At 43.4% G+C, this 23,881-nt stretch overlaps 2 protein-coding genes across 6 annotated transcripts in view; one reads left to right on the forward strand and one right to left on the reverse strand.

The window, feature by feature from the left end:
- Positions 1–23,881, forward strand: part of WFDC3 (WAP four-disulfide core domain 3) — a 46,530-nt gene that overhangs the window by 21,053 nt on the left and 1,596 nt on the right. For 2 of the 5 annotated variants that reach the window (XM_089307916.1, XM_089307913.1), the window contains exon 5: positions 12,279–12,504. The exons of 2 other annotated variants lie outside the window; for them this stretch is intronic. The gene's annotated coding sequence lies outside the window, so the exon portion shown is untranslated. Of the gene's footprint in view, positions 1–12,278; positions 12,527–23,881 lie in introns of those variants that run through there. One more of the 5 variants, XM_089307915.1, reaches the window with a different exon arrangement.
- LOC103352382 (kappaPI-actitoxin-Ael3a) lies at positions 5,195–7,982 on the reverse strand. Its single transcript, XM_089309037.1, has 3 exons — positions 7,773–7,982; positions 5,946–6,114; positions 5,195–5,353 (listed from the first exon to the last, which is right to left on the reverse strand). Exons 1-3 carry the CDS (start codon positions 7,897–7,899, stop codon positions 5,323–5,325), a joined length of 327 nt encoding a protein of 108 aa, XP_089165163.1. The 5' UTR covers positions 7,900–7,982; the 3' UTR covers positions 5,195–5,322.

Consider the following 23,881-nt stretch of genomic DNA (forward strand, 5'->3'; position numbering starts at 1 on the left):
CCAATCCGAAGCCAGGAGCCAGGAGCTTCCTTTGGGTCTCCCACGTGGTTGCAGGGGCCCAAGGACTTGAGCCATCCTCTACTGCTTTCCCAGGCCACAGCAGAGAGCTGGATCGGAAGAGGAGCAGCTGGGAATCGAACCAGTGTCCATATGGGATGCCAGCACTGCAAGCGATGGCTTTACCCGCTCCACCACAGCACTGCCCCCACCAACTGTTCTTTTAAAGACTTTGCCCTGCATTTTGAAGGCCTCTGTTGTTCTCCAGCACAGCACACAAAGCCGTGGTGCCCTCGATCCTGCTCATCTCTTCTGCATCCCCAGTCCTATGGGGCACATTCAGTTCTTTGGCAATGTCATGCTCTGTGCCCCCTCAAGTTTGCACTGTTTTTCCTTCTTAGGGCAATACTTATCTTCCTTCTGCCTGCTTACCCTTCAGATGTCAGCTCAGTGATCACTTCCCCGAGAAAGGACTTGCTCAGTCTGTGGACAGAGCAAACCCATGTCTTCCACCTGCTAATAACAGTGAGTGCCTTTCTTGTAGAGCAGGTTCCCAGCGTTTGTCTTCACATACTTGAGTGGCCATTAAAGGAGTTTCTGCCCATCTTCAGATGCCAATCCCATGCAGGCTGATTCTTTCCACTCCTGGCTCGTATAGGTGCTTACTTTGTACGTTAAATGAATCAAAAGTAGGGGATGTGGGGCCGGAGCTATGGTGCAGCAGGTTATATGCCCTGGCCTGAGGCACTGGCATCCCATATGGGCACCAGTTCAAGCCCTGGCTGCTCTACTTCCGATCCAGCTCTCTGCTATGGCCTGGGAAAGCAGTAGAGGATGGCCCAAGTCCTTGGGCCCCTGCACCTGTGTGGGAGACCCGGAAGAAGCTCCTGGCTCCTGGCTCCCGGCTTCGGATCGGTGCAGCTCCAGCTGTTGCAGCCAATTGGGGAGTGAACCATCAGATGGAAGACCTCTCTCTCTCTCTGCCTCTCCTCTCTCTGTGTAACTCTGATTTTCAAATAAATAAATAAATCTTAAAAAAAAGCAAAAGTAGAGGATATTCCATTGTGCGTGGAAGAAACTTTCCAGTTGAGGGTTAGCGTACTAAAAGCCGTAAGAAAGACTATGAGGCATTATGAGATATATCTCAAGTCATCTCACATTTCAGACCCTTAGTTCCAAGATGTATTAATAGGTCAGGCTTGGACCAGATGATCTTTGAGATCACTTTTCACTTTCAAAATCCATGATACCCACAAGTTGAGACAAGATCATGGTATAGCGAATGGTAGTAATACTGGGTGGAATTGGAATGTTCAGCTATAAGCACTATGTGTTCTTGATCAAGCCTCTTGGTAGAAATGGACTTGAGGACAGTTATTCTGGGACTAGTGGGTAGAATTATAAAAGTCCAGAAGTGATCAGATCATGGATGAATCTGATGAGGAAGCCCACTGCAGGCCAGACTTGGGAAGGGCTGGAGGTTTTCTCATCTCTTCTGTTTTAGGAGATAGACTGGGAGTGTTGGATGAGGAAGAGATCAGAACCTTTTTTTTTTTAAAGATTTATTTATTTACTTGAAAGTCAGAGTTACACAGAGAGAAAAGGAGAGGCAGAGAGAGAGGTCTTCCATCTGCTGGTTCATTCCCTAGTTGGCCACAATGGCTGGAGCTGTGCTGATTCGAAGCCAGGAGCCAGGAGCTTCTTCTGGGTCTCCCCAGAAGTGCATGCAGGGGCCCAAGCACTTGGACCATCTTCTGCTGCTTTCCCAGGCCATGGCAGAGAGCTTGATAGGAAGAGAAGCAACCAGTACTAGAACCAGTGCCCATATGGGATGCTGGTACCACAGGTGGAGGCTTAGCCCACTATGCCACAGTGCTGCCCCCTGCCCCTATTTTTTTTAAGATTTTATTTATTTATTTGAAAATGAGAGAGTGAGGGAGGGAGAGGGAGAGGGAGAGGGAGAGAGAGAGAGAGAGAGACTCTTCCATCTGTTAGTTCATGCCCCAGATGGCTATAAAGGCCAGAACTGGGCTAGACTGAAGCCAGGAGCCAGGAACTTCATCCAAATCTCCCACGTGGGTGCAGGGGCTCAAGGACTTGAGCCATCTTCTGATGCTTTTCTTAGGTCATTAGCAGGGAGCTGGATTAGAAATCAAACAGCTGGGATACGAACTGGCACCCATATGGGATGCTGGTGCCATAGGCAGCAGCGTTACCTGCTATGCCGAACTCTGGCCCCTGGAATCATTCTTAAACTACTTTTAATTTCTCTTATTTAAATGGAGTTTTCCCCTTTGAGTTTTTCTAGTGATTGGATTATGATTCAGGGGAAGAAATCAGAGTCAGGCTACAGTCCTTTCATTCTACCTGTGGTGTGTCCCCTCAAAATGTCTCACTTGGGGGCCGGCACTGAGGCGTAGTGGCTAAAGCCACTGTCTGCTATGCTGGCATCTCATTTTGCTGCTGATTTGAGTCCCTGGGAAAGCAGCAGAAGATGGGCCCCTGCACCTGCATTGGGGACTGGAAGAACTCCTGGCTCCGGAATGGCTTAGCTCTGGCTGTTGCAGCCATTTAGGGAGTGAACCAGCAGATGGAAGACTCTCACTCTCTCTCTCTCTCTCTCCTTCTCTGTAATTCTGACTTTCAAGTAAATAAATAAAATCTTTTAACAAAAAAACTTAAGTGAGATAGGGAGAGACAGGGCCTAAGCATGTGAGTGGCCCTTTGCTGCTTTTCCCAGGCCAGTAGCCGGCACTCAAACCTGGGCCCATATGGGATGCCAGCACTGTGGCCGGTGGCTTACCCCACTGCACCACAATGCTGGCCCCAAACTTCTGTCTTTTTACTGTTCTTTGTGGGTAGTTGTGAAACTTTTCCTTTAGCCCTATGGGTACACCTTTTCCTTACAGGCAGATTTTAGAATGAAGGGAGAAGCGAACTGAGTAATTTCAGAGAAATATGAAAACTTGAAGCTATGATGGACTTTGGGTCTTGAATTTTTTGTCTCTAGAGAGTATTTTACTTATAGTAATTCTTTGCTCTAGAACATAGTTTTGAAAGACTTTTCAAATAAATTTCACTTGACTCTTGTTTATGTAATATTGTGTTTCACCATGTATCAAGGGGAGAGGATCCTCAGAATCTGTAAATGGGCACCAGGTACTGTGATGCTGGGCTTTGGGACAAAGTTTTGTTTGGACACAACATGGTCAGGATCCTAGACATTGCCCCAATAACAAGAGATTACCCAACTTTTCTTATTTCTATCCTTTTCCTTTTTTTTCTTTTGTATAGTAGTAATTCCTGGGAGAGGGGCTCTAGTGACATCTCTAACCTAGGCTTTCTGCTAATTCCCAAGACGTCTCTAGGTTTGTGCCCTTAATCCTGGATTGCTAGTGTTGAGAGTGAGCTAGAATACCCACAAGTGGATTCACCTTGCACTATGGTTACTTTTATTTTTTTATGGTTCTCAGAATACTGACGTGAGCTGCTTATATTAATGGATTTGCTTGTGAGGGTTCTTGGCAAGGTTATGAAGAGAGCAGTCAGAGCAGAGGGGTGCGACCCTCTGTGCTCTGACAATGGAGGTTTATTTTGGTTCAAGACTGTAGCTCACAGCTGTAAAGTCTTAACTTCCATATTGCTGGTACCTGGGGTGCCAGAGACACACCCTAGAATGTGGGTGTTGTTGCAGGTTGAATGCCTGTTGACTTGTGGCAGATAAACAAGTTTAATGATTCTTTTAGTTGCACCTACATGGAAATCCACTGGGGTCAGTGACAAAATGCAGAAACCAACTCAGTTTTGGCAAGTCATGCCAAGGAGCTCTCAAGAATGACTGCCTTCTTGAGATGTATAATTTGGGACATGCTCGGGCTGACTTGCCCCAATTGGTAGAGTTGGAAACATACCAGGGGATTCCAATTCAATCCCATCAAGGTGGCATGTGCCAATGCCATCTCACTACTCCAAGTGATCAATTTCAGTTCACAATTGATCATAATGAAAGGACTAAGAGTCAAAGGGAGCACATAAACAAGTCTAGTATCTGCTAACACCAACCGATAGAATAAATAAAGGGGAGAGTGATCCAACATGGGAAGTGAGATACTCAGCAGACTCATAGAATGGCGGATGTCCTAAATAGCACTCTGGCCTCAGAATCAGCCCTAAAGGCACTCGGATCTGGCTGAAAAGCCCATGAGAGTATTTCAGGCATGGAAAGCCAAGACACTCTGGCAAAAAGATCTCTGTGAGTGAGATCCCAGTGGAAAGAACAGGTCTTCAAAGAGGGAGGTGCCTTTCTCTGAAGGGAGGAGAGAACCTCCACTTTGACTATGACCGTGTCTAAACAAGATAAGAGTCGGAGAACTCAAGGGGCTTCCATAGCCTTGGAAACTCATAACTGGTGCATAGGGAGATTACTGATGCCATAAACAGGAGTGTCAATTGGTAAAGTCAACAACAGGAGTCACTGTGCACTTACTCCTCATGTAGGATCTCGGTCCTTAACGTGCTGTACACTGAGGCTTAATGCTATAACGAGTACTCAAACAGTATATTTCACTTTGTGTTTCTATGGGGGTGCAAACGACTGAAATCTTTACTTAATGTACACTAAACTGATCTTCTGTAAAAAAAAAAAAAAAAAAAAAAAAAAAAAAAAAAAAAAAAAAAAGAAAGAAATTTTCAATTCCCAACTTGACTCTCACTGGGATTAAACATGACAATAGGTCTGATCTGATTTCATCATCATTTAAAAAAAATCATCTATTATTTTTCACTTTATGTTTCTGTGTGGGAGCAAACTGTTGAAATACTTACTTAAGGTATACTAAGCTGATCTTCTGTATATTAAGATAATCGAAAATGAATCTTGATGTGAATGGAAGGGGAGAGGGAGTGGGAAAGGGGAGGGTTGTTGGTGGGAGGGACGGTATGGGGGGGGAAGCCATTGTAACCCATGAGTCGTACTTTGGAAATTTATATTCATTAAATAAAAGATAAAAAAAAAAAAAAAAGAATGACTGCCTTCTTACACATTGACTCATTACAAGGGTAGGTTGTGCCTGGAGATAGGTCATCTGTAGTTTGTGTTGGAAGAATCTGTGGGGAGTGGTGAATGAATTCGGACCAGTAAAAGTCTTATATATCTAATCAGTCTGAAAGGCAAAGCTGGGCAAAGAAATGAGCAAGAATTTTGAATTCAGGAAACTCCCAGACATAATTCAATTTATTTACCCAGAACAATTTTGGCATAATTTTTCATGAGGAATATTCCTTTTTTCTTCTGTCATCTTTTTTTCTTTGACAGCTTCTGTCATCTTAAGCTTCTATTCTTCCTTGTCCTCTGTCCCTATGAGGTAAATAAATTTAGTGATTATTATAGTCATCGTTATGGTTGAAGACCACATATCAATGGGAACTTAGCATCTCTGTAGAATTTCACTGCTGTCTTTCATGCTGACTCATGCTTCTAGCCATAAATTATTAGTAAGCCAATCGAGTGCTGGACTCGGGATATGCAAATCAAGTTCTATCTCTGCTCTGGAGTGGAAAACCATTGCTTAGCCGTTGACTACAGATGGTGAACCATGATCCCTGCTTCCCCTGCTGTGAAACAGTGATGTGTTGGACAGGCTCTCAAAGACCTGAGGCCATCCTGGTGGTGTGAGGCCCTAGGAGGAGAGTCGGGGCTCTGGATCCCTGTCTCTTTTCTGAGTTAGCTTAGACAAATCATTAGCTTCTCTGTGCTTCAGTTTTCACAGTTTCAAGAATGTTGTTGGACTAAGTGACCTAGGACAGTGAAATTTATCTCTGTCATTTACCCCCAACCCAGGTATAATTGATTTCTTGCCTACTTTCCCTTGGCCTCACTTGATTTTTCCTGAAAAACGATGATCCCTAGTATTGTCACTGGGGACAGGGCAAGGTACCAAAAGACTTACCTCTCAGGAAGACAATATTTTTCACAGATATACTTTTGATGGAAGTTGTTTCTGTTGCCATTACAGCCAGAAAAGATGAAGGGCTCACACAAGAACGTGAGCGTGTTGTAGTAGAATCTGGTCAGGACTAAGTTACAGTTGCCCTTCTTCACTGGGTAGTTGCAGTACTCTGTGCGTAGAAATCCCAGAGTCAGGTCTTTGCCACCTTGTTGGTGTTGTTCCCTCATGGACTGACCACTAATGCTCATCAACCCATGTAAGTCCACCTGGTTTTAACACTGGGGAACAGTCGGAGTTTCTTGAGCATACATTTCTCTGTATACGTGATACAGGGTGATGATTCTAGACCATAGCCTGGGTTCATGATGTACGGAAGTAGCTGGGGAAGGACAGTGAGGTAGCTCTGCAACCTTGGAGTTGGTAGCAAGAAAGATCTGAGGTGTCCTCCGCTGCTGACAGGAATCCTTCTTCATGTCCAACCTACCCGTCTCCTGACCCTTTACACGCTTCCTAGGACCCTGGAAACGGACATCTCATCTGCTCCCCCAAGGACACACATCGCGGAGCCCCTACTTCCACTCTCCGACCCATCAGTCTCTAGGCTGCACGTGCCTACTGAAAGGATCCTTTACTCTATCTACGCCTGAAGTAGAGACTTAAAGTGCTTGATCTGGTGCATCTTCTTTTTTGCCATCAAAGTCTGTCCATTCCCATACAGCCCCACTCCCCACTTTGTGCATCCAGACTCACCTGGCCGTTCTGAGATCAGGGAGGTGGGTGTTTAGAGCAGGAGCCATGATGACCACGTTGGAGATAAAGGAGTTAATGTCAGTCATTTTTTAAATTATTAATATAAAAAGAACAGATCTCATGTATTTCATAGGCATAATTCTAAGAAGATAATGATACTTCGCTAATGTCATTCTTTAAGTTGAGCTACCATTCTTATCTACATTTGAGTGTTTCTCTTAATATTTATTTATTTGAGAGGCAGGGTTACAGACAGAGAGAGGGAAAGACATGGAGAGAGGTCTTCCATCCACTGGTTCACTCCCCACATTGCCACAATGGCGGGAGCTGGGCCCATCCGAAACCAGGAGCCAGGAACTTTCTCTGGGTCTCCCATGTGGGGGCAGGGGCTCAAGCACTTGGGCTATCTTCCATTGCCTTCCCAGGTCATCTGTGGAGAGCTGGATCAGAAGTGGAGCAGCCGGGACAGGAACTGGCACCCATATAGGATGCTGGCACTGTAGGCAGAGGCTTAGCCTACCATGCCACAGTGCCTGCCTAGGGAGTTTCTCCTTTGTACTCTGAGTATTTTATACATGCCCACTATAATTTGAATCAAGAGCAACTTAATTTAAACAAGTAGAATGAGAGTGTTCTAAGCATGCCACCAAAAACCTCTGCGTCTGTGTATCAGTTGAATTTAACACAGTGCTCCTGTACATCAATGCTGAATAGAATTGAAACTCTTGTAATAAATATACACACACAAACAACAAAGGACTTCCTGGGATATCCCAGCCATCAGTCCAATTTTCATAGTCCCTATTCCTCTTTTACTGAAATTCCCTAGGAAAAAGTTAGGTTGATTCTACCTTCTGTCTTCCTTCTCCTCCAACCCATAGAGGGAAATCAATTTAATCAGATGATATAACTTCTGAACCTTCTGGCTAAGATCAAGTGTAATTTAATCAGCCCTCGAGTCCTGTGTTTTCAGATACAGGGAGGACTTGATCCTGCTGGTTGGCACTCATACCCCAGGCCGCCTAGACTTCCTTCTCCTTCAGTTTCCTCCTGGCTTCCCCGTCTTTTTTGCCTTACCTCCGAGATGCCCACTTTCACACAGTTGACTCCTGAGTGGTTCAGGAAATAGGTTCCCAGCAAGTGTGTGGAGGAGCATGGAAAAGACAAGGAGCCACAGAGAAAAGTGGGTCCATTTGGGCTTCATGCTGTTGCAGAGGGTCGGTAGGAGAGTCCTGGGCTGGGCTGAAGTTATATCCTGGGAGTGGACCTCCCTCTGCTGGGAGGGGTTGAATCCATACCTCTAATTTAGTTTCCCCAGGGCTCAAGCCTGGGCAGGGTTCTGGTGCACCCAAAATCAGCCTAGTGAATAGGACAGTCAGTGCTTGGGTACCCAGCCATGGAGATTGAAAGGCCATGGTTTCTCAGAGCCCTGCTGTGGAATCTCCCCCCCCCCCCCGCCCCTCCCCCTCTCCCTCTCCCTGTTTCCCTCTCTCCCTCTCTCCCTCTCTCTTACACCTAAGGATCATAGCCACTTATAGCTCAAAACATCAACATGTTTATAATGAGTAGTTATAAATCAATTGCTATCAATGCTTTAGCATATAAATGTGAGAATTTGAAAAAAAATTGGCTAAGCCAATCTGAGAGGCTGGAACAAAAGCAACAAAATAAATCAAGAGAAAGCAGACAAGATAGTTGATGAAGATGGTAATTACCTGAGTTTTTCATAGATGTCCTTTTTAAGGCTGAGGAAGCCCCTTCTGTTCCTAATTAGACAAGCATTTGTATCATGAAAGTGAGATAAATTTGGCCGGTTGCATGTTCTGTGTTTGTTGACTTGATGATGTTCTTTGTTCAGTGAATGTGGCATGCTGCATTGATTTCTGCATGTTGACACAGGCTTGTATTCCTGGGATAAATCCGCCAGATTTGGTCATAGTGTATCATTTTTCTATGTTGTTGATCTTTTTACTAATTTTTTTCCACATTTTTGTACCTATACTTATGAGCAGTATTTGTCTAAGTTTTCTTTGTGATGTCTTTGTCTCATTTTATAATGAGGCCTGGCATATACTTGTTCATAGATTTGTTTTCTAATCATTTTTGTTTCTATGAGAGCAGTGGTATTCTCTCTGATTGTCCCATCCTTGAGTTCAATAATTTAAGTTTTCTCTCTCTCTCTCTCTCTCTTTTTTTTTTTTTTTGTACTAGCCGAGCTACAGTTTTGTTCTTTTCAAAGGATCAATTTTGGTTTTATTGATTTTCTCAATCTCTATTTTTACTCTAAGCTTTATTGATTTCTTCCTTCTGTTTGTTTTGATTTTTGCAGAAAGCTTCTGAGCTTGGTAAAGTGCCTGCGCTTTTGAGATCATAGACAAGAAATATTCACCTGCACCATTAGCTTGAAGTGTTTCTCCTATGTTTTCTTCTAGAAACTTCATAGTTTCAGGTCTTACATGTAGGTGTTTGATCCATATTGAGTTGTTTTTTGTATATGGAGAGAGACAGGGATCTAATTTCATTCTTCTACATATAATCCAGTTTGCCAGCATCATTTTTTTCTTTCTTTTTTTCTAAAAAGATTTATTTTATTTATTTGAAAGACAGAGTTACAGAGAGAGGTAGAGACAGAGAGAGAGGTCTTCTATCTGCTGGTTTACTCCCCAGATGACTGCAATGGCTGGAGCTGTGCTGATCCGAAGTCAGGAGCCAGGAGCCTCTTCTGGGTCTCCCACGTGGGTACAGGGGCCATAGCAGAGAGCAGGATCAGAAGAGGAGCAGCCGGGACTAGAACCGGCACTCATATGGGATGTCTGCTTTGCAGGCCAGGGCATTAACCCGCTGAGCCACAGCACCAGCTCCGCCAACAACATTTCTTAAAAAGACTTTCCTTTCTCCAGTGTGTGTTCTTGGCATCTTTACCAAACTAGTATTAGTTGGCTGTACGTATGTGAAGTAATTTCTGGGCTCTCTGTTTTGTTTGTTTGTTTTGGACAGGCAGAGTGGACAGTGAGAGAGACAGAGAGAAAGGTCTTCCTTTTCTGTTGGTTCACCCCCCAATGGTCACTGCGGCCGGCGCACCATGCTGATCCAAAGCCAGGAGCCAGGTGCTTCCCCTGGTCTCCCATGGGGTGCAGGGCCCAAGCATTTGGGCCATCCTCCACTGCCTTCCCGGGCCACAGCAGAGAGCTGGACTGGAAGAGGAGCAACTGGGACAGAATCCGGTGCCCCAGCCGGGACTAGAACCCGGGGTGCGGGCGCCACAGGCAGAGGATTAGCCTATTGAGCCATGGCGCCGGCTTAGGTATTGGTTTTTATGCCAGCACCATGTTGCTTCAATTACTGTAGCTTTGTAATATGCTTTGAAATTAGGTATTGTGGTGTCTCCAGCTTGATTTTTGTTGTTGTTTTTTTTTTTTTTTTTTTTTTTTTTTTTTTGGTTTGTATCACTTTGGCTATTCTGAGTCTTTTGTAATTCCATATAAATTTTAGGATTATTTTTAATAATTATATACAGAATGTCATTGGTGTTTTGAAAGGGATTACATTGAATCTGTAGATTGTTTTAGGTAGTATAGTTTTTTTTAATAGTATGAATTCTTGGTTTCTTCATGAAATCTTTATGATGTCCTTGATGATTTCTTTTCATCAATGTTTTATAATTTTCATTGTAGAGATCTTTCCCTTCCTGGGTTAAATTTATTCCTATGTATTTGATTTTTTGGTAGCTATTGTGAATTGGATTTATTTCTTGATTTCTCTCTCAGTGAGATCATTATTGGTACATAAAAATGCTGCTATTTTTTGTATGTTGATTTTGTAACTTGCAACTCTACTAAATTAGCTTTTCTTTTTTCTTTTCTTTTCTTTTTTTGACAGAGTTAGACAGTGAGAGAGAGACAGAGAGAAAGGAACCAACCTTCTGTTGGTTCACTCCCCAAATGGCTTCTATGGCCGGCGCTGTGCCAATCCAAAGCCAGGAGCCAGGTGCTTCCTCCTGGTCTCCCATGGGGTGCAGGGCCCAAGGACTTGGCCATCCTCCACTGCCCTTCCAGGCCACAGCAGAGAGCTGGACTGGAGGAGGAGCAACTGGGACAGAATCCGGTGCCCCAACCGGGACTAGAACCCGGGGTGCCTGCACCGCAGGCGGAAGATTAGCCTAGTAAGCCGCAGCGCTGACCAAACTAGCTTTTCGGTTCTAACAGCTTTTTGGTGAAGTGTTTAGGTTTTTCCATGTATAATATCATGTCATTTGAAAACATGCATATTTTAACTTCCACCTTTCCAGTTTTGATGTCTTTATTTCTTTCTCTTCAATAATTGCTCTCAGTAATACTCCCAGTACTATATTGAATCAGAGTGGTGAAAGTGGACATCCTTCTCTTGTTCCAGTTCTAAGGGGAAATGCTTTCAGCTTTTCCCATTCAGTGTGACATTGGCTGTTGATTTGTCATATATAGCCTTTATAATTTGAGGTATGCTCCTTGTATACCTAGTTTGCTGAGGTTTTTTAATCATGAAGAGATATTAATATCATGAAAGTATTTTCTGCGTCTACTGAGATGATTCATGTTCTGAAATATAGGCACAAGAAAACTTCACAGCTGTTATTCTTGTCACCATAGAAGTTCAAAAAGTCATTTCAGAAACATTTCCAAAAAGTAATTGATATACATGTCTATGCATTTTTCACTCATAAAATAGCTTTTGTTTTCCCCAGTTGGGAAGGATACCAACACTTCCACTACATGTGTTAAAATAAGGAAAATATGGTGCTAGTGCTGTGATGTAGAGGGTAAAGCCGCCACCTGCAGTGCCAGCATCCCATATGGACACCGGTTCGAGTCCCGACTATTCTACTTCCGATCCAGCTCTCTGCTATGGCCTGGGAAAGCAGTGGAAGATGGCCCAAGTCTTTGGGCCCCTGCACCCGCATGGGAGACCTGGAGGAAGCTCCTGGCTCCTGGCTTTGGATTGGCGCAGCTTCGGCCGTTGCAGCCATCTGTGGAGTGAACCATTGGATGGAAGACCCTTCTCTCTGCCTCTCCTCTCTCTGTGTAACTGACTTTCAAATAAAGAAATAAATCTTAAAAAAAAAAAGGAAAATAAGCATTTCCACATTGTCACCGCAAAACTAGCTTGTGGATAGTGAAATGTGTTTAATGGGCGTGACAGAAAAAAATTGCATATGGTGGCTTGTGATTTCTAAATGTCTGCTAAATAAAAACCTTATTTTCCTTGGAAAATGTGTACTAAGGGACAACACTATTGAAACTGACAGTGTGTGATGAGATGAATGACTGACGCGATGCAAATTCCCGGAACCATATTACCACTTTGCCCAACAGTTTAGAGTAAGAAATTAAGTAGGGCATGAAATATATGTGATTCTGGGTCAGAGACCCCTGCTCACCCATATAGGTTCAACTGGTCCTCTTGATTCTATCCACAGTGACTGTACATTACAAATGTCAAAGGCAACTGGAAGAATTCTTGGGGCATTGCAGGTTAAGCCACGGCCTGCAACCCTGGCATCCCACATGGGTACTGATTCGTGTCCTGGCTGCTCTGCTTCTATTCCAGCTCCCTGATAATGCACCTGAGAAAGCAGCAGAATATGGCCTAAGGGCTTGGAAGAAGCTCCAGGACGAAGAAGCTCCAGGCTACTGACTTTGGCATGGCACAGCCCGGGCCATTGCACCTATTCAGGGAGTGAACCAGTGGATGGAAGATCTCTCTCTCTCTCTGTCTCTCCCTCTCTCTGCAATTCTTCCTTTTAAGCAAATAAAAATCCTTAAAAAAAAAAGAATTTTTGGCATTGACTTTTGAAATTTGGCATGAGGATAATGGAAAATCCATGTGAATCCCCTTACTATCCATCGAAACAAGAAAATTAAAAACAATGCCTCATTCCTGGAGAAATGGTAGAGATTAGTATTATTATCAAAGAATTGAAAGATATCAGTGTGGAGACTATTGGTCACTATGGGTAGAGTATCTTTTATCCAAAATACTTGGATCAGGAGAGTTCCAGATTTCATATTTTTTTTTTATTTTGGAATATTTGCATATGCATAATATAATATCTGTGGATGGGAGCCAAATCTAAAGGTGATATTCATTTATGTTTCATATATTTCCTATACATATAGCCTGAAGGTAATTTTATATAACATTTAAAATAATTTGTGCATGAAACGAAGGTTCAGGATGTGAAATATTTCACCTGTGGTGTCATATTGGTGCTTAAAAATTTTGGATTTTGGAGCATTGCAGACTTCAGATATTTGGATTAGGGATTTTCAGCCTGTATTAGTATAGTGTTTTTATGTGCCGTTTAGGAGTACTTCACCAAACAGTGGAAACATGGATCCATTGACTTGGGAACTGAGTGTGAAAACTGTCTTATCTGACTAGCCATGATTGACTTTGTCAAGGAAAATGGGATTAATGTGTCACGTAGAGAAAGTGGAGGATATAATTGGGTTCCCGGACTACCTAATTGTATCACTGTATTAAATAGTAGAGTTTAATAGAAGACAATAAGTAAATAATCATGTGTACTTTAAAAATTTATGTACTTGTTTGTTTTGTTTATTTGAGAGAGAGAAAAATAAATCTCCCATCTGCTGGTTTACTCCTCGTTTGCCTGTAACAGCCAGAGGTGACCCAGCTGAAGCCAGGAGCCAAGAACTCAGTCTGGGTCTCCCATGTCAGCACCAGAGATGCAACTATATGAGCCATTAGCTGCCTTTTGGAGTGTGCCTTAGAAGGAAGCTGTCAGTGCAAGTGGAACGAGGGTTCGAGTCTGGACACTCCAATATGGGATATGGGTGTCCCAGTGACATCCTAACCTCTACACCAGCTGCCCACTCAGGCCTATTTTTTTATTCTCAGGAATGAAGACTTGGTTCACTCTGCGCTGAAAAGCCCAGGATACGTTAGGTGCTGGTTCAAGTTAGGGAGCTGTGGTCTGAAACGGAAGGAGGATGGCATGAAGACCAGCAGTGGCTTTATTCGATGGCACAAAGAAAGCTACCCGTATTTCCTTGTCAGTTGTGCTATAAAATGGAAAGAAAAGCCACTAGTGTTTTATTTAAGGTGTACTGCGGAGTGGTAATGTTTGCCATTTAGTCTAACTGTTGCAGATCTTTTTGGAGGATATTATTGGGCCAGTCAGGCAGGAGTCTGGAGATGCCTTGCACCCTGGTTCTGACAGAGTCAACATTTCTGTCTCTCGTGCTAACCACCCAGCTCCTCATAAAGAGAGGCTGAGTGTTGGAGGAAGTTCCTGGGAGAAGGCCTAGGCTATGATGAGTTGAAAAACTGTCTCCCAGAGGACTGGATACCCTGACATTTTTGCATGAGTGCCTGTCTGCAGGCATGTGTAAACACGCAGTGAATGTCCTAAAGTGAGATGTTCCGTTTTGGTGGAAGGCATAGAATGTAAAACGTTAGATGAAAGAGATATAAGGCAGAAAACAATGAAGGCTGTGAACCTGCCTTTATTTTTCTGCTATTTCATTTTCTGCTCTGTCTAGTGGAAAACTCGTAGTTGAAGGTTTGCAAAAAATGCTCGAGGCCCAGTGTACCCAGAAGCATTCCATTGAAAGAAGAAGGGACCTTAATGAACCAAGAAATTAATTAATTTTTTTTAAGTGGAGAGCTGGATCAGAAATGGAGCAGCCGGGACTCTAACTCTAGCCCAACCTGCTGCACCACAATGCCAGTCCTGAGTCAAGCAATTTCATTTCACTATATTGCACTTTTTTGGTTATGCATCTTTTGCGATGTTGCCACAACTTCTTTGCCCTATACTATAGCTTGATGATAATTCTTATGTACTTGATGATATATGTGTATACACACACACACACACACACACACATTTGTCTAAGGCGAATGAACCTGATTATAAAGGAATGGATGGTTAAGGCTTCACTGAAGGGTCTCTGTAGCCCTAGGGCATGGAGAGAATTGTCTAGCATCCTCTAGTGGTAAAGTTTCACAAATGTTAGAAAGTATGAAAGACACGAGGCAGCCCATCCTTTGGTCAGTGGGCTCTTGAGAACTGTGGTTATGATTTTAGACATGGAAGCCATGCATAAGTGACTCCCAACCTTAAGTGTGCTGGTTTCTATGGTGCCAATTTATTCTCATGTTACAAAAGGACCAAATAGTAGATTATTGGGACATTTGTTCTCATGAGTTTACCATTATAATTAGCTTATACTTTTTTTTAGTGTGTGAAAAAAAATATATAGGGGGCCGGCGCTATGGCACAGCGGGTTAACCCCCTGGCCTGAGGTGCCGGCTGCTCCTCTTCTGATCCAGCTCTCTGCTATGGCCTGGGATAGCAGTGGAAGATGGCTCGAGTCCTTGTGCCCCTGTGCCCATATGTGGGATCCGGAGGAGGCTCCTGGCTCCTGGCTTCGGATTGGTGCAGCTCCAGCTGTCACGGCCATCTGGGGAGTGAACCAGTAGATGGGGGACCTCTCTGTCTCTGCCTCTCTCTGTAACTCTTTCAAATAAATAAAATAAATCTTTAAAAAAAAGGATAAAATTGACCATTTTCACAGTTTTCAAGTGTATAATCCAGTGGCATTAAGAACATTCATAGTGATGATGGACGTCCATCATCACTTATCCATTTCCATGACTTCAAAATTAACTCATTAGATTTCCTTTTTTCCCTATCACATCGTGTCAGTCTTAACTTTAAGGAAAACTTCTTCTTTCTAGTCATTATTGTTACATTACATTGTGCCTGTGTATTCAGAATTTTACTTTCCAGTGCAAGAAGGAAGGAAGTACGCACACACTTCGCCTCTTCCCACATGTTAATACTTCATCTTTGATTAAGTCAGATAGTCTATCCTTTTCAGTTTCCCACCTTCTGGATTTTGCTACTTGCATTCCCAGCATGTCATTGGGTGTGCCCCAGTGTCTCCTGTCTTACTTGTGAAGGCAGGCAGAACAGTGGTCCTGCAAAGGTACCAGACTGGTCCTCCTTCTCAGAACACGTAAACGTTACCATATTCGGGGAAAGGATCCTTGCAGGTGTGATCGCCTTAAGGATCTTTTATTTATTTATTTATTTTTGACAGGCAGAGTGCACAGTGAGAGAGAGAGAGAGAAAGGTCTTCCTTTGCTGTTGGTTCACCCCCCAGTGGCCGCTGCGGCTCCTGGTCTCCCTCATGGGTGCAGGGCCCAAGGACCTGGGCCATCCTCCACTGCACTCCCTGGTCACAGCAGAGAGCTGGCCTGGAAGAGGGGCAACCGGGACAGAATCCGGTGCCCCGACCGTGAGCCGTGGCACCGGCCCTTAAAGATCTTGAGATGAGGACATTAGCCTTACTTGTCCAGGTGGGCCCTACATGTCATCACAGGTGTCCTTGTATGAGAGTGGCAAAGAGATACGTGAGGCAGATCACAGAGGGGAGAAGGAATGAGCAGGCACCCGAAGCTGGAGGGGACAGGTTCGTGTTCTTCAGATCCTCTGGCAGGAGGGCAGTGCTGTTGACACCTGGATTTTGGCTTAGTGGTACTGATTCTGGTCTGCTGGCCCCCAGATTGTGAGAGAAGACGTTTTTGTTGTTTTAGGGCCATCAAGTTTGTGGTAATTTGTTACAGCAGGCACAGGAAATAGAGGGTGGTTTAGATTAATGATGAATTGTCTTGTATGAATGCTGAATAGGTGTTTGACATAAAGTTATCACTCAGTACTCAAGCGTGAAATCAAATTTTTAAAATGTTAGCATATTTGATGTTATGATTTGTTGCAGCTATTAATTTTTCTGATAGTTATATTGTCACTTTTTGGCAAGTGGGAACCCCTTTGAGTAGTTCCTGGGTGCTTTTGACCTGATCACACTAGTCTTTGACACTTCCTTGAAATTAAAATTTTTTGACTTGCAAAAATCAAGGATTTGTTGAAAAAAAAAAGGGGGGGGGGATTGGTGCATTTTTTGAAGCCAAAGCTTGGCGACTGATCACAGAACAGATTCCAGAGCAAGAGAGAATGATATAACTGATGTTTTGTTTGGAAAAACTTCGAGCAGCAGACATGAGGAAGACATGCACACATACACATAGACACACAGCGACACACACAGAGCGAGTGAGCGAGAGAGAGCAAGAGTGCACTCAAAATAAAATTCTCTGCAGTACCCAGATGAGACGTCAGGGCTTAAAAAATTCTGACTTTTTTTGGAGCAGTGAAGCATGGTCTAAGATGAAAGACCACAAACTATGGAAATCTTGCTATCAAAGTTAGTGGTAAAGTTTGTGACCAGCCATTAGCCCTGGTTTCATACATTTTCTCACAAATTTGATGAGGTTTATCACACCTCTGTGGATACATATGCAGTGTGATTACTGAGTGACCAGGAGACTGGCAGCCCCAGAGAAAATGCAGCAAATACTGAGATCAGTGTACAATGATATAAGTGGTAGCTCATGGATATCAGACATCTTCTTCCTAGCCAGGATAATTTTAATTTTCCATTGCACAAAGGCCAGGCTTTGACATCCAGGTAGGAGAATGAAAAGAGAAATGGGAATACCACACTGAGATACCACTTCACACCTGTTAGAATGGCCAATATAAAGAAAACCCAGAAGGTAACTACTGTCTCTGAGGTTGTGGAGAAACTGGAAGATTTGTGCCCTGTTGATGGGAATGTAAATAGTGCAGCTGCTATGGAAACAGCATGGCAGTTTCCCCAAGATACATCTGCGATGTGATCCACCAATGCCACTTCTGGGTACATGCCCAAAAGAATAGGAAGCTTAGCCTTTTTATTTTATTTTATTTATTTATTTTTTTTTTGACAGGCAGAGTGGACAGTGAGAGAGAGAGACAAAGAGAAAGGTCTTCCTTTGCCGTTGGTTCACCCTCCAATGGCCGCCGCGGCCGGCGCGCTGCGGCCGGCGCACCGCGCTGATCCGATGGCAGGAGCCAGGAGCCTGGTGCTTTTCCTGGTCTCCCATGGGGTGCAGGGCCCAAGCACCTGGGCCATCCTCCACTGCACTCCCTGGCCACAGCAGAGAGCTGGCCTGGAAGAGGGGCAACCAGGACAGAATCCGGCGCCCCGACCGGGACTAGAACCCGGTGTGCCGGCGCCGCTAGGCGGAGGATTAGCCTAGTGAGCCGCGGCGCCGACCGGAAGCTTAGCCTTAAACAGATGTTTGTACATCTGTGTCCACTTCAGTGATATTCGCAATAGCCAAAAGGTAGAAGCATCCATCAGTGAGTGAATGGATAAGCAATATGATATATGTACATACATGTATATACACACATATATGTATATATGTATGAATATTATTCAGTGTGAAAAAGGAAAAAAGCCCTGACATGGTACAACATGGATAGACCTTGAGGCTAGGAGGCTAAGTGAGATAATCCAGTCGCAAGACAACATACACTCTGTTATTGCACTTACGGAGGTACCCAGTAGATAAATTAACGGAGACAGAAAGTAAAATGGTGGGGACAAGCGTTTGGGCAGCAGTGAAGACTCCCATTCGGGAAAGCCTGGGTTGGAGTCCCCAGTCTCCTTCAGATCTGGTTTTCTGTCCCTGTGCACCCTGGGAGGCAGCAGGTAATGGCGCAAGTACTCGGGTCCCTGCCACCCACGCGAGAGACACTGATACAGTTCTGGCTCCTTGTTTCATTCTGGCTCAGCCCCAGCCACTGCATGCGTTTGGGGAGTAAACTGGCAGATGGAAGACCCCCCCTCCCCTCTTTCTCTGTTGCTATTCCTTTAAAATAAAAATAATAAAATAATAAAAAGAATAATAAAATAATTAAAAAGAAAATAAAATGCCTTTGTTTTTTCTAGGGGCTTGGGGAAGAGGGAAAGGGCAGTTATTGTTTGGTGGGCACAGAGCCTTAGTTTTTCAAGCTGAAAAGAGTTTTGGATATGGCTGGTTGTGACAGTTGCACACCAGTGTGAATGCACTTAGTGCCACTGAACTGTACACTCAACAGTGGTTAAGATGGTCAACTTTATTTACCTGGATTTTACTGCAATAAAAAGAAAATGGAAAACTGAAAACCCCTAAAACAAACAAGGCAGTAATGGAAGAGGTCAAAACTATGAGGAGTCTTTAAAATGCTCACAGAAAAGCATACTATGAAAAAACCCTTCATGGATTTAAAAAATATTTTTTGCACCAAAATAAACTTCTAATTCCATTTTTCAATGAACTTTTTTGAAGTGCCTTCATATCTATGCAAAAGTAACTAGATTTGAACTGTAATGAAAATATTTGAATTTGCCTGACATATCCCTGACTTAGACTATATTTACTTTAGTGAGAAGACAGAGTTTGTAAGAAAAATCGAATCTCACTGTAGAAAATGTATATAAGTAATAGGTCCTGTGTTTAAGCCACTTATAATAAATGCACCTGTAATTCCTACTGGGGGTGAGGATGTTAGGGTCCATGGTTGAGAAGGAATTTGGAGGACCATGGCCCCAAAGGAGCCAAGACCCCTGTGTCTCCTGCTAACCATCCCCCAGGCTTCAGCAAGAAGAAGACTAGATGGTGGCAGGGCAGGATGGAAGAGGGTATAGATTGAGAGCATCTGGATAAGAAACTCCTGGAGTACTGAATGCCTCTGGCCTCTTCACTTGGATGCTTCTGTATTCTAGGGAGGTGGGTAGCTAATAACATGAATTTTAATATCCTTGGTGCCTCGTTGGTTATGTGAAAATAAGGGAGCGAGTGTTCTGGTCTCTCTGCACATGGGAGAAGGTGCACCGTTCCATTGCAGGGTGTGCATGAGCTGTGGGATTCAGGATGAAAGCTTTATGAGGTGGAAAATGGAGAAGGCCATTAACTTTAGTTAATGTGTTCTCTAGTGAAACCTCTGCTTGGTCTGGGAGAGACGTCTCAAAGGAAGGTGACTAAGAAAGGCTTGGTTACCCAGTGAACCTAGCAGCAGTCTATGGTAATGAGGAAGCTGTTTCTAGTAGATGGGGTGGGAAGAGTTCCTGATGCCCTGGAAATGTGCAGGTTTCTTACCTCTGTGGTGCTGTCTCTGGTCCCCAAATCCACATTTGTGTTCTCATCTGGAGTTCCAGGAATCAGCAGAGTAGGGATGAAAACATTGGTTTCTGCTTTATAAATAGCCCTCTCTCACATCATAGAGCTTAGGTAACAGTGAAACATGTTATGATAGTTCCATTTTATGGAAAGACAGAGGGGGAAACAAACTTTTCTCACTGTGCAGAGGAAACTTGTCTGCTTGGGGAAATTTGAGAAAATCCCTGTGCAGAGAACAAGGGTCGCAGATTCCTGGGCAGTGGGTATTTATTACACAGGTTCTGCCTGTGTAATAAAGTTATATGTGAGTTTAACAAGAGGGACTCCCAGCTTCTGAATGTCTAGTTTACAAAGACACTGATGTGTTAACCTTATTTCAAGGCAGCCAATTCGTAGGTCAGCCAAGTTGACAGTCTTCCAGTATAAAAGACTTCTAATGGATTTAGATGTTCTCTTCCTCTCCATCGGGCTGTTGCCAATCCCATCCTTCAAGAAAGTAATGAATGCCTTATTTTTCATCATGATGGAGGGTTTAATACTCTTCTGAGGGACTCACTTCACATTGAAACGTGTGAAACCAGGAGTTAATGCTTCCCAGTGTTAGTTACATTTCTGTGTTTCAACATCTAGAGGTAACTGGTCATATGAGATGAAATTATGTTTCTCCTGAGAGATAATGTCTTGTACGGCTTGGGATCTCTCTTGCAGTGTGCTGTGTATCTTCTGAATCGGTTGCTTTTCTTCATAGTCATTAATAACACAAGTCCGGAAGTTGAGGAGTGTGTAGAAGTGATTGACAGTTCCTATGATTCCATCCCAAGGTGCACTTGCAACATTCTGTCTCATCCTCATAACCCTAAACTTCCGGATTCATTTTATTTTTTATATCTAATAGAGGGATGCTTTCAAGTCAAGTCAAAGCATATGCATTGAATGTGAAATGATGATATAGTTGATATTTTAGGAACTTCATGCAACTAGAAAAATAGAGCAAAAAGGAATTAGAATTTTGCATGGCTCTAGCAATCAAAGGAATTTATGATCGATGTTTCGTAAGAGGATGTATAGGGCATTGATGTCAACCCATAGTGTACAATACTGTGCTCTACTTGGAAACAAGTTTACTAGAAGCTAAAAATCATAAAATCCTAAGTGATTATTAGGCACAAGTAGGTCTCCTATAAACGTTTGTGTCTTTGAATGAAGGTTTGGTATCTACATGTGTAAAGAATGCAGAAAAGCTGTCCAGAGGCAAAGCATATGGAATGTATAATGGCAGATGGGTGTTATCAGAAACAACACCTTTCTCATAATAGCTGGCACAACTAGTGCTAACCTATCTTCTTTCCTAGCTGTGTTATTTGAGTTTAGAAGTCCTATTTTGTATTTTCATTTCTCCTGTTTTTCCTTTTTATTTAGCCTGTGTTGTTTGATATAAATTTTACCTTGTATTCCTTATGTTACAAAATTTCTTGCAAGAATTCAAATGAAACTTGAAGAGGAGAGATATTACCTGCAGACCTAGATTTGAAGGTAGATAAAGTAGCCACATAGAATTTTTGTTGAACTCTTTGGGAAGTGGGTGTGTGGTTTGAGCAATGCGAGGCAGAGGCATTACAAGAGACTAGAGAATTAAAAACAGAGTGGTTATGGGGCCTTCGCTGTGGCGTATTAGGTAAAGCAGCCAACTGCAGTGCCTGCATTCCATATGGGCGTTGATTCGAGTCTTGGCTGCTCTACTTCCTATCCAGCTCTCTGCTGTGGCCTGGGAAAGCAGTAGAAGATGGCCCAAGTCCTTGGGCCCCTGCACCCATGTGGGAGACCCAGAAGAAGCTCCTGGCTCCTGGCTTCAGAGCGGCACAGCTCCGGCTGTTGCAGCCAACTGGGGAGTGAATCAGCAGATGGAAGACCTCTCTTTCTGTCTCTTCTTCTCTCTCTGTGTAACTCTTTCAAATAAATAAGTAAATATTAAACAAAAAGGCAGGGTGGTCAAACTGAATAGCCAAGGAGGGCAATGTATTCTTTTTGCCTCCTCAGAGTAATTCCCTACTTCTGGTAATAGCCTCTTAATATTCCCTTGGTGTGTGTCCCTTCTCTACTGAAATTGTTAGTAACCCCAGCGCCTGCGTTACCTGTAAGGATAGTCGTTAGTTATCCAAGGAAGGGAGATGTGGGTATTGTTTAAAATTCAAGGGATCCAGGCGTTATGCGCCCTTGGATTTCATTCCTGAATGGACAAGTTTATTTTATTATTAAAAATTTTGGATTAACATGTAATACTGGCCGGCGCCGTGGCTTACTAGGCTAATCCTCTGCCTTGCGGCGCCGGCACACCGGGTTCTAGGTCCGGTCAGGGCTTTGGATTCTGTCCCAGTTGCCCCTCTTCCAGGCTAGCTCTCTGCTGTGGCCAGGGAGTGCAGTGGAGGATGGCCCAGGTCCTTGGGCCCTGCACCCCATGGGAGACCAAGAGAAGCACCTGGCTCCTGCCATCGGATCAGCGCGGTGCGCCGGCTGCAGCGTGCCAGCCGTGGTGGCCATTGGAGAGTGAACCGATGGCAAAAAGGAAGACCTTTCTCTCTATCTCTCTCTCTCACTGTCCACTCTGCCTGTCAAAAAAAATAAAAAAAACATGTAATACTTGTACCTTTTTAAGTAGTACAGTGCAACATTTCAACACATACACGGAGTAAGCCGACCACAAGCCTTTCTGTTTCCTTTTCTTTGTGTTTGCTGCCTGTCAGCAACTCTGTTCCAGTTATTTATGCAGAATAGAATACATTCTCATAAGACAGTCACCCCACTGTACTGCCAAGTGCCAGGGCCCCTTGTGTTCATCCTCGTGTGTTTCAGCACCCATTATCCAAACTCCTCCTCCATTCCTCCCTCCTCCCTTCCCAGCTTCTAATAATCGCTATTTTAAATTTGGATATATATCATTATTGTTATTTTTTAAGCTTCCATATGTGAGAGAGAACATGTGGTATTTGTTTTCTTGCATCTGGCTTATTTCACTTAATAGAATGATTTTTAGTTATTTGAGGAACCTCCACACCATTCTGTGTTAACGGCTGTAATAATTTGCATCCCCACCAATACTATATAAGGGCTCCCTTTTCTCCACATCCTCATCAGTATTTGTTATTTATGTTTATGTATATATATAAAGATTTACTCTGTTTATCTGAAGCGCTGAGTTACAGAGAGAAAGAGGGAGAGACAGAGAGAAGTCTTCCGTCTGCTGGTTCACGCCCCAGTGGCTGCGACCCTTTCAAATCCTTTTCCTCAGGACTTCCTGGAACCATGATAGTTCTTAAACCAGCATCAGTTTTTTTTGTCACCTGTAATAGAGCTCCACCCCCCTCCACCAGTTGTTTCTCTTATGATCAACTCTGAATCAGAAAAAGACCAGAATTAGGTCTATCCCAGTATTATTATGGTTTTTTTTTGGCATGCACTCTCAGTCGTTTTCATATTGCTTTGTTGTGTGGATGGCCTCACTCAGATCTTCATCTGGATATCCCTTTTGTGAGTGATCAGGTCCTCAGAATAGCCTATCTCAATGCAATGAGAAATCCTGTTGGGTTCCATGTAAATTTATGTTTTCGTGTTATCTGCAGTGTGTGTGAAGTTCTATTATAAGACCTGCATATTCAACGGTCTTTTTGTAATATGGAGACATATGAAAAATTTCTTTCAGTGCCTCAGAGAGCATGCAAACACCTTGTTTTTAGAATTGAGTGAGATAAGGCATGGAAAGCCAAGACACTCTGGCAAAACAAACAAAAACAAAAACAAAAAAACACCTAAATGAAAGATCTCTGTGAGTGAGATCCCAGTGGAAAGAACAGGTCTTCAAAGAAGGAGGTACATTTCTCTGAAGGGAGGAGAGAACTTTCACTTTGACTATGACCTTGTCTAAGTAAGATAAGAGTCGGTGAACTCAAAAGGCTTTCATAGCCTTGGAAACTCATGACTGGAGCATAGGGAGATTACTGATGCCATAAACAGGAGTGTCAATTTGTAAAGTCAACAACAGGAGTCACTGTGCACTTACTCCTCATGTAGGATCTCTGTCCTTAATGTGCTGTACATTGAGATTTAATGCTATAACGAGTACTCAAACAGTATTT

The sequence above is a fragment of the Oryctolagus cuniculus genome, chromosome 11 (assembly GCF_051225735.1).
Source record: "Oryctolagus cuniculus isolate XC-2025 breed Fujian yellow rabbit chromosome 11, ASM5122573v1, whole genome shotgun sequence".
In the NCBI taxonomy this organism is placed as follows: Eukaryota; Metazoa; Chordata; class Mammalia; order Lagomorpha; family Leporidae; genus Oryctolagus; species Oryctolagus cuniculus.

Bases quoted from the DNA above. Each gene is read 5' to 3' on its own strand.
- LOC103352382 (XM_089309037.1), bottom strand. From the start codon at position 7,899: ATGAAGCCCAAATGGACCCACTTTTCTCTGTGGCTCCTTGTCTTTTCC. The intron at 6,115-7,772 runs GTAAGGCAAAAA...TTCTACGCACAG, and splicing joins TGAAAGTGGGCATCTCGGAG to AGTACTGCAACTACCCAGTG. The intron at 5,354-5,945 runs GTAAGTCTTTTG...TTTACCTCATAG, and splicing joins AAATATTGTCTTCCTGAGAG to GGACAGAGGACAAGGAAGAA.